Source organism: Sesamum indicum, linkage group LG16 (assembly GCF_000512975.1).
Source record: "Sesamum indicum cultivar Zhongzhi No. 13 linkage group LG16, S_indicum_v1.0, whole genome shotgun sequence".
Classification (NCBI taxonomy): Eukaryota; Viridiplantae; Streptophyta; class Magnoliopsida; order Lamiales; family Pedaliaceae; genus Sesamum; species Sesamum indicum.
Genome location: NC_026160.1, coordinates 4395340 through 4406073, shown reverse-complemented (window position 1 = coordinate 4406073; position 10734 = coordinate 4395340). Strand labels below are relative to the sequence as shown.

The 10734-nt window shown below is 35.4% G+C and overlaps 2 protein-coding genes across 7 annotated transcripts; both read right to left on the bottom strand.

The window, feature by feature from the left end:
• LOC105178733 (F-box protein At5g07610) lies at positions 923-6970 on the bottom strand. 3 transcript variants are annotated; one of them, XM_020699386.1, is made up of 4 exons: positions 5911-6970; positions 2205-3458; positions 1959-2001; positions 923-1821 (listed from the first exon to the last, which is right to left on the bottom strand). In XM_020699386.1, exons 2-3 carry the CDS (start codon positions 3349-3351, stop codon positions 1988-1990), a joined length of 1161 nt encoding a protein of 386 aa, XP_020555045.1. In that variant the 5' UTR covers positions 3352-3458; positions 5911-6970; the 3' UTR covers positions 923-1821; positions 1959-1987. The 3 variants fall into 3 exon arrangements, with proteins under 3 accessions (XP_020555045.1, XP_011100568.1, XP_011100567.1); XM_011102266.2 differs by having other exon boundaries at positions 924-1821; positions 1939-2001; XM_011102265.2 differs by lacking the exon at positions 5911-6970 and adding an exon at positions 4679-5214 and having other exon boundaries at positions 924-1821; positions 1939-2001.
• LOC105178734 (putative protein FAR1-RELATED SEQUENCE 10) lies at positions 7123-10310 on the bottom strand. Of its 4 annotated transcripts, none has more exons than XM_011102269.2 (4): positions 9940-10310; positions 8446-9730; positions 7920-8363; positions 7123-7842 (listed from the first exon to the last, which is right to left on the bottom strand). In XM_011102269.2, the coding sequence occupies exons 2-4, from the start codon at positions 9475-9477 to the stop codon at positions 7243-7245; spliced, it is 2076 nt and encodes a 691-aa protein (XP_011100571.1). In that variant the 5' UTR covers positions 9478-9730; positions 9940-10310; the 3' UTR covers positions 7123-7242. The 4 variants fall into 4 exon arrangements, with proteins under 4 accessions (XP_011100571.1, XP_020555043.1, XP_020555042.1 ...); XM_020699384.1 differs by having other exon boundaries at positions 8446-9612; XM_020699383.1 differs by having other exon boundaries at positions 8446-9578.

Here is a 10734-nt window from a genome sequence, read left to right as displayed (position 1 = left end):
ATCTAAATTAGAACCAGGGAAAAATATTCACAAGAATACCAAAAAGAAGCAATACAACGAAAAAATTGGCAGCTTTAACAAAAAATCATTCGACCCAATTATTTAATGAAAAGTAACCGAAGTTCCACACCATCTTTTAAACTAGTATCAACAAATTCATATACATAAGATTAAATATTTATACGAAAAAATTATCAATACATACTAAATTATTGATTAAGCTTGTTTTAGATAATATAAACCAAAATGCCATATTCAGTGTCATCTAAAACTAAAATATGGTATATTGATTAACAATTCTAATATATGGTGAATTTTAAAATAAATAAATTTTGTTGTAGTGGATATTAAAATTATAATGATAAAATTCATATGAATTATATTAAATATTTATTTACAAAATATAATCATAATGTATTAAATTATTGATTAAGCTTATTTTTAGATAATATAAACTAAAATACCATAATTTAATATCATCTAAAACTAAAATCTGATATATTGACTAATAATTCTAATATATAGTGAATAATTGCACTTTATTGTACTGGACATGAAATTATAACAATAAAACTTATCAAAACCAACTAATTTGTTGATTAAACTTGTTTTTTAGATAATATAAACCAAAATACTGTATTTTAATATCATTTGAAACTAAAATATTAACTAATAATTCTAATTTATGATGAATTTTAAATATTTATTTACAAAAAAAACTATCATAACTTACTAAATTGTTACTTAAACTTGTTTTTAAACAATATAAATAAAAATACCATAATTTATTATTATATAAAATTAAAATAAGAGAAAAATTAACTAATAATTTTAATAGATAGTGAATTTTGAATATGAACTTGATATAATATTACATATGTATTTAAATAATATTTATAAATAAAAAAAATTAAAAAAAAAAAGAAAGGAAAATGTGCTCACAAGCTCACGAATGTAAAGAATCTAGCTCGAGCTTGAATGCGTGAGCCAACTTGACGCAACCTTATTCTCCAGCTCGAGCTTGAATGCGTGAGCCAACAAGACTCATGTTGCAGCCTTATTCTCCAGCTCGAGCTTGAATGCGTGAGCCGACAAGACTCATGTTGCAGCCTTATTCTCCGCCGCTCAAACCTCGGAAACCCTCGTCTAGCGTGAGACCTCTCTGAGCCGACCCCTACCTCAGGCGTTTATAAACGGGACTTGTGGGCATCAGTAGAATATTGCTATGATTCAATATCTTACCATGATGTAATAGAAAAACCATAGGGCAGTTTCAGGGTTTTCAGGCTCCAACTCCATTGGACAAGACATTGAGACGTAACAAGAACTATTCTCAGAAGGGACATCTTGCCCAACCAAAATACACTCGAACCAATATCTTTCAACAAGATTAACATAATTGCATGGTGATCATGCCGAAAATGTAGTAAGACAACCTCAGATTTCAAGAACACACAACTCAAACTAATACCGAGATGTTCACAGAGCATCTCAACACGATCAAAGGAGGAGAGCAGTTCAAACAATGCATAAATACAAACACACAACTCAAACTAATACCGAGATGTTCACAGAGCATCTCAACAGGATCAAAGGAGGAGAGCAGTTCAAACAATGCATAAATACACGCGGTCTTTTGAGTCTTTTTGTCTTTCCGTTCTGCACATGCATTTCACAAATACTAAACTACACAAGAAAAATAGGGAAAACCACCGCAACACCAGCAACTAATATCGCACCCTAAGCCTTCTTCGATTAAGAAACGGGTTCCATCTCATCTCCATGTGCAGATCAGTCGCATAGTCAACAAAATCCCACAATCTGCACTTCAAACATTAGTCACACTCACATTATCAAACAGAAAAAGATTTACAGCAAATACAACACTAACGGGGGAGGGGGAGAATAAACAGACAATAGAATGGCAAAGCTGCAAACCAATAGAAAACGATACACGCCTACTGAAGTCCCGGAATTTGTCTCTCCATTAGCTTCCACTACCTGTTGAAGATTTTCAAACAAGCACACATCACCGTAAATAATGAATATTTCATCACCAAGATTGACTTCAAGGTTCAAGACCTTTTATTGTGTGATGAAGGTCTAATTTTTACAACTAGAAGCTTAATTAAGAACAGAACATCTATCAGTAGCATATAGATCTGAAGTATAGCTGTTAATTGATAAAAAAATATGATGCTCACACTTGAGGAGGCTTTCGGCAAATGGAAATGCAACAGGAGAATATCCCTCAAAACTGTCAGATAGAGCAAGTGTGTGGAAACTATTTTCAGCCATGTCAAAGACGAGGTAGCAGAAGGAGTCATCTGCAAGTCTAATTATCAAGAATATCTCGTTATCTCGAGCAGCTACGGAGTTGAAACTGTGGATATCCATCAGTTCCATTTCTGCTTTAGCTCTGAGGCACCATTTATGATTTTTGAATTTATATACTTCCAGATAAGGTTGAGGATCTTCATGCTGGCTCGCTGTGTAAGAATCTGGATAATCCATTAGCACTACTGATAAGCAGCCCTCAAATTCTATCAAGAAACTCCATTGGTGCAGCAGTGTGGGCAATTCGATTTCTGTAAAATTGTCGTTCATATCAACTGAAAGGATACGAAGGGGAGTTCCAGGATCATCTTCTGACCACACAAACCAGTACAATGATCCGGCTACACTAGCATAATAAGGGGGGAATGGGTGGAATGGATTATGATCAGGACGTTCCACATCCTCAGAGATCCTTCTCCATGCTGTAGAACTAGAGGTATATACCTCGCACTTATACTTAACATCCTCATCTTCAGATGGCTCTGAGAAGAACCGAAATGCTTTAAATTCGTTGCTTTTGGGGTCGAAAGCAATCCCGACTGATGGAACTATGAGTGATGGACTGCCTCGCGGAAGTAGTAAAGTGTCCTGAGTGATAGGATTAAAAATGCGAACATTCACTTCATTCAGATCGTCATCTTCATCCACACTGCATATCAGACCATTCATGAAACAGAACATCTCAGGTGAACAGATGTTTTCAAAACCAGAAAGAGGGAGAGTTTGACTAATTTTTCCATTTTCCTCCATCAAAGACAGATGAGTGATTATATCTGTGTCTTCGGGATAAGGACATATAATATATTTCAGTTTTCTCCTTGACCAGGTTAACTGCAAGACAGGAAATTGTGGTTCAGATATCAATTTTAGCCAGTGTTTGGCAACAGATTTGCATGCTACCACAGTTTTCACAGGAAGTCGAGCTAGAATGTTGATCAAGACTTCTTCAATGTATCCAATTTCGGCTGCATTGTCAAATTGAAGGCATTTACGATCATTTCCAATCTCAGACATGATAAAGCTTCTAGCCTGAGGAGAGCTGATTTGCTGATATAGAGTCAATCTTCTCTACCAGATGTTGAGAGAGTCAGTCTTTTGTACTGGATCACCGACTTACTTTTCTGCATGGGAGATTGTTCTGTTAATGAAGAATATAGAAATATAACCAAAAAGCTAACACATGGTTTTTTTCCTTTTATCATTTTTCTCTCTCAATCTTTCCAGAACTCTGTAAACATCCATCATTTGTGGAACTAGTCTGGAATATTAAATTGTCAAAATCAAGCCAAAAATAATTCTGAGAAAAAATTATGATAACTTATCACCAATTCTCAACTACATACTGAGTCGATAAGTCACGAGTGAAATTCTGAGTATGTTGAAAAATTAGAACGCTGGAAGTCCTCAGAAACACAGATGGGTTTATAAAAGAAGAAGGATTGTACATTGAGCTATAAGTTATTAATGCTATGGCAAAATGCCTGAGGAAACAATGGCAGAACATAATTTGGATATAAAAATATGCCCTGATGAAAAGGTTTTAAATTTCATATGAATATGTATAATATACTAACCAAAATGAAGCCAATCTAGCACCCAGATACAGTAGTTACCAAGTTCAGTTTCTAAAGCTCAAAAAAACAACCAAAACTAAACCAGTATAACTACAACAAGGGAGGATTTCACATTAGCCAAAATTATAGAAAGATGTAGTTGAACAATCACAACATATAAGCAGAGTTTTGTGGTTTGTGTTATAAAGCAATGCAAACAGATGTACCAAATTTATCCAAAGAGCTGTTAATGGTATTAATTATTTTGACAAAAATAAAGCTCCGGCATCTAATAAAGTTTATCTTACAATAATTGCATATTGCAAGTAGAGATTTTAGAATATTATATAGCATCGGAAAGAAAATTAAAGAAAAAGAAAAATTACTTGCACCGAACCACTTTTGGCAATCGACTGAAATATAGACGAGATACTTCTTCAGAAAGAATATTAAATGGAAACTCAAAATAAGATGTCATAGCTTGCATCATTAGTGAGGCAAATGTAAATAGAACTAAAATTATGTCAGGATTTTAACAAAACAAGCTTTGTATTTATCAACTATAACAAAAACAAATGTCTAAAAAACTATTTTCCAGAATAAAGATTGCATATGAACCATGTAGTATTTGGCAGAGTGGACTTGAAGAGAAATCCAAGATCAAATCCATAGCAGAACAACAATTAAATCAAGGAAACTGAAAAGATAAAAGCCACAAGAAGATGAAGACAGCAGGCATGAAAATGTACATAATTCTTGTGAAACTTGGCCTATGAAAACGTACTTACCGTCTAACAAAAATCAAACAAAAAACATCTGCATTTTCTTTCTTCTTCGATGGATTGAGTCATGAATCATAAATGACCAGCAGGTATAGAAGGAAGGCCTATATGTCTAGATCTTGCCTCAAGGAAAAGGTTTGAAACATAAACGTAAATAGATTCTTTTATCCTCAGTAATCTTCTTTTGGGAGTTGTAACGCCTCTTTTTCTAACTTGCGGAGAGGGCTCAGGGGTACATGCAATTAAGTTGGTCAACACGTGGTCTTGTAGTGGACACATGTCTTGACCCCCGCATGCAAATCATTCATTTGTTTGATTGCTTCTGATTAAGCTTTTTCATGATTATTTAGAGGGCATTTGGCTAAGCTTACTTATAAGATCTTATAAATGCATATATAAGATGTTAAATCTCATTTAAAAATAACCTATTCAAATGTTTGGATAAAATAAGATAGTGAAGTTTATGAAATGTTAACAATGGAAAGTATGTAATCAGTTTAAAGGAATACGAATAACTTGGTAAGATTTTGAAAAATAAGTTGGAAAAGCTCTTCTTGTAAAGGAGTTTATAAACTCCCAATGCCCTATTTTTGGATCTTATAAGCTCATTTATTAAAAAATTAAACTAACGTTTTGCAACATATTATAAGCTCTCAAAGCATTTTATAAGATGTTTCAAGAAGCTCATAACTCACCAAAGCACCCTCTTAATATGGTTATATGCCGCCTTCTTTTTCTCCCCTTTGGCTTTCTCTAGAGCATATTGTGATGAAGCATATTGAATTGTGTACATGATGATAAATAAAGGAAAGAAGAGGTTATTGTTCAACCATCTAAGTGAAAGTTTCTCCAAAGATAGTACTTGGGATTAATTTGTCCAAACTTAGAAGCTAATATTGATTTTCTCATGCGAGGTCAAGAAGTATCATAATACTTTCTTGCCACTATAAACGAGAAAGCTAGATTACAACTATGACAAGTAACCTAGAATTGGATATTTCATCAAATGCTTATAAATAATGCCTAATACCGTACGGTAGCTCCGTCTAGTGTAATCATCCACATAAAAAGGGAGAATTCAGTCTCATTCCGAACAATGTTTCTCTCTATTGTAGGCCATTTCTTTTTCTCAGGACATATGGAATGTAGGTAAGAAACATTACTCCAACAAGAACAGATCAATCACATTTCCGATTAATGCACTTGCAAAGAAAGAACCTCAAAATATGAGTTCTTACCATGATTCCTGCTTCCTCTGCAACCAATATGCTTTCAATGAGGTATACTATGAAACGCGTAGTAAGAAGGCTGTCATCAATAAGTACAAACACTTTTTAAACTCAGATCTTCAATTGGTGCTCCTAGAGACAAGCATTATGCTACATAAAACAATATCGCAAACCAATCCAGCATTACTCTGAAGACATAAGAAAGAATGACTAGGAACAAATCCAAATAAAACCATAAGACAAAAAAGTTCTGAGGCATTAATAGGAAAAGTCCTTGATGAGAAGATAAATTCCAAGCAAACTCACAGTGTTAGAGGAAAGCACCAAAGACAAGGGGAATGAAGCTTCCTCAGCATCCACCATCTGTTAACTATATGACTGCCCCAGAAACACTTACTGTTACCACCTTAAGCACTGTCTTTTACTAAAGTAAATAAGAAACATATGCCATGGCCTTCTCTATGTATCTGAAACCAATTGCAATCCTTGCAAAACTAGTGGAACCCTTGGGCCATTAGTTATGTTATCCTTTCATTATGTTACTATATTGATTGACAAAGAAAGCAAATTACAAGGTGCTGGTACGCATATGAGCAGGGTTGCTCTTTTAGAAGACATACCACCCAATTTCATGGCATAAGCATGAGTAGAAACTCCTAAGTAATTTCTTCAAATATTACAAACTATAGTATGCCATGCCTTTAAAACGTTAAGATTCAAAAAACTAGTACGAAAACAATTAACAATACATCTTATTTCCCATTCTATGTACATTAAGTAGAGACTAGCAAGCCTATGGCCAAAGGACTCAAGGGTGCAGCATCTGGAGCAATATATAACATTTATGTGGCATTTCTAATATGCTGCTGATGAACCCAGTTTCAAATTCGAATTTTCAAAATTTCAGTTGTTAAAATAGGTATGTGGATAGGCAACCATGAAATCAACCTGAAGTTGCAGAACACATAAAGCAGCCATGCAACCTGAATTGGATTTTGGAGAAGGCAGCACCAAACAACAATATTAATGGTTGTTCTTCACAAAAGATAGTTCAGTTGATGTGAAGATATAAAAATAAGCATAACATATGCAATATTGCAATTCAGCCATTGGTAAACCTCACAAAGTAAATCAAGATACTGCGTCTGCACGTCTGTAAGATTACTTTGCTTCTTTCTATCAGATGTTCAGTAAGCCAATTTGAGTAACTTCTGCCAAATACGAGAAAAAAATGGAAGTTTCCTTTCTATTGGAGTTTCCAGAGCCATATTCTGCCCCACATGCTCCTCATAACACTGATGTTTGTAAGTCATTACATTACCATTAGCTCTAGATGATGAACTAAGATTTAACAATGTTGTTAGGTGATATACTTCGATCACTAACAGGCATATTCTGTACATGCTCAAGAAGTGTTGTGAGTTGTCCATGAACGAAATCAAAACGTTCTTTTGAGATGAATGATTCTGAAAGTAAAGTTGCAGTAAGTGAGTGAAAGGCTTGAGAGCACTCATTGTTGCCGTTTGCAATGATTTGATCATCCAAAGGAATTAAGGAACTCTCCATTCGCCATCTCAGCAGAAAATACTTTTCTGGAATTTGAAAGTAGTTCTTTACAACAAGCACGCGGAGCGAATGTCTGCATAATATGCCAGAATGTTCAAATTCTTTACACGAACAATGGAGCTGCTCATCATCTGGAATCCAAATGACAAGACACTCCCTTTCCATTTTTTTATAATGCCTCACAAGATATGAGCCATTAGCCATTTCTGTTGTTGCACATTGCAGGGACAGGACAATTTCTTGCTGCAAGGCACTAAATGCAAATGGTGTAAGAACAGTCCGTGCATGTTCTTCCAGAGGGAGGCATGTCTTTATGGGCAAATACAGAAGTTCTTTCCTATTCTCACTCCCAAAGCTTGCAGCAGTACCAACCTGCTAGAGTTTAACAAACAAAGTTAATAAGTGAGCGAGAGGAGGATTGAAGGTTTCGGTAAGTGGAGTCAAGGAAAAACCTGTTTGAAAAAGCACTTCAACGAAGATTGCGGGCTCAGAATATTCTTCAAGAAGGTCTCCACTAATTTGGAATACTCGGGAGTCATAGCACGGGCCAAGAAGAAATTACGAGTATAGCAAAATGGCCAAGATGTTCGATAAGAGAAAAGAAGAGAGAGGTGCTTATCTGAACCAATTCCAAACTGAGCAACAAGGTGGTTCCACTGATGCTCAAAATCCTCCACATTTTCTAGATGACACAACATATCAAATTCAGATTTAAAGCGTGAATATTGCATGCCAAGTTGGACAGAGAACCAGCTGGACATTTTGGAGAGGACTTTCCATATACAGATAATTTGTTTAGTGTTGGGCATTTCAATCGCGAGGGCATCTCTGAGACCTGAATCCATATCTGTAACAACAACCTGTGGGTGCCTTCCTCTCATAAATCTAACAAAAACCTGAAGAAGAGCGATAAAATCACAGGTTTGAGTCAATTCCGAAATTATATGCATTATTATCGAAAGGCTAGCACTTGCATACCTGTAAGGCCCAAGAAAAAGACTTGGGTGTCTCATCTTGAAGTAGAGTGCACCCAAAGAAAATTGGTTGGCCATGATTGTCAATACCAAACCACATGCCGAGGATCATACCATAGGTGATAGAACGGTAAGAGGTGTCAATGGTAACAACATCCCCAAAGAGTGAAAATGCACGGATGGCATCTCCATACGTCCACGCAATGTTTTCGACTTTTCCATTGCCATCTGTTGTGAAATTATAGACAAATCCCTCATCCCTCGCTGCTGCCGCTTTGCATGCCTCAAGAAGTTCCAGCATATCATTGTCACGTTTCATAGTTAGCACAGTATCATTTTCTTGAACAGTTTTCTTACATGATCTAACAAAATTCCTAACATCTTTTTCTATAAAGGGTAAATTCCCAGGTTGTACCCCCTTTTCCAATTCAAGCACCTTCACAATCCGATTAACAGGGAAACCAGCTCTCGAAAGAAGAAGGATACGTTCCTGATCAGCCTCTTCAATTTTCCTATAGGCAGGAAGTAGGCGGACTTGATCGTCTTCCAATAATTCATGGTTGTGAACATTACTAAACTGAGAGATATACCACTGGGGCACACCATCAACAATCTCTTTAGTCAAGTACAACTTCGCATCACATCCACATCGTACTGATTTCCTATCCCTGGGGTGCTCCACATTGGCCTTCTTCCTTGGCTGATTAAACCCAGACCGGTAACAAACAAAATCCCTTCTATAAACACCTAAATTTTGGCTTTCAGTCGAACGTGCTTTCCTAATAGAAAACCCATTCTTCCTTGCAAAGTTGTTATAGTATTCAAATGCTTCATCATCACTTTTAAATATCTGACCTACATATGGAGTAAAAATAACTTCTTGTGACAACGGCGATGATGATGAAAGTTCACTCTTTACTGATTGAGATGCCACTGTGCTTTGATCATCTCCATCATACTTAATGTAGCACTTCCAATCTCCACAAGGGCACTGCTGCCGTCTAATCCAAATGTTATGCAGTGGCTTCACGGCCATCAAAATCCAATACAAAAATTTGCCGCAATGCGCAAGCTTCCAAGCCCACGTCACGCCTTTTCACTTTCAATCAGTCAAGTTAACATAGCAAACTTCACGACCTTCAAAAGGTAAAATGCGAGTTGTACCAGCTTGCTAAACAAAAAAGTTTTTACTTCAACAATTCAATAGCTCTGTTTCACTAATATAAACAAAAACAGGTGCCCAGTTCATCAAACAGGATACTAACAACCAACCAACCCCACACCCTCCACTGCAACAGAAAAAGATTTCTTCATTCAGTAAACTACAAAGAAGGAGAAACTCACTACTTCCTGGACAAGGAAAGTAAATAATGCTTCGAAACACTATACACTCCATAGGTATTCTAACTGGGTGAATTAAGATTGAAAATTCGGCATAACAGAACCAAATTGTGAGGCTAAAAGTAGCAAGAATGACTGATCAAATACTATTAATTACCTGAATTTGTTATGTTTCCATAAACCCTCCAAGAATCCCTCGCATTTTCTTATCCTTTCTTCCCACGCGCAATCGAATCAGCTTTAGTTTTTCACAAACCTTCAATCTTTCTGCAAAAGTTGCTGTCAACTCTGAAGTCAATGGATTACGAGTACCACAATAGCCCACATAAAAAAGAAAGTAAATAATGGGCCTTGAAGTACGCAACCCATTGGATTCAACCAATCCAATTGAATCTCTATGCCCTAAAAGCAGTAATTCGGCTTCTACATAATGTTTCTCGAAAAAAAAACTGTCCTGCTTCAGGATACGGAAGCGAATGAAAAATGTAGAACATAATACAGATCGGATACTTTGACTAGATATTGGGTGTGCAATTCCCAATCCAATCTAATCCAACCGAATTGGTAATTCAGTTAATTGAAAATTTGGTATGTGGAAATGATGTATCGAATATCAAATTCAATTAGTTGATTTGGGTCACTCGGAACCAAACTAACCAAATGTTAAAAAGAAATATCTGATAATATATTTATTAATATATATGTATATTTAATAAAATTATAATAGATATATTTATAAAATTATAATATAAAAATATACAGTTAAAATTCAGTAATTTGGTCAATTTGTTATACCACATTACAAATATATCTATATTAATATATAAGAAAAGACCTTTTGCTCTCACAAACGACAGAATAGCACACACTAATTTTATTGTTATGCCGATAATACTCCTAAGTTGATTTTTTTTTTTTTGTTGCTTTTTTTTATTTTTTTTAAAAATATAAT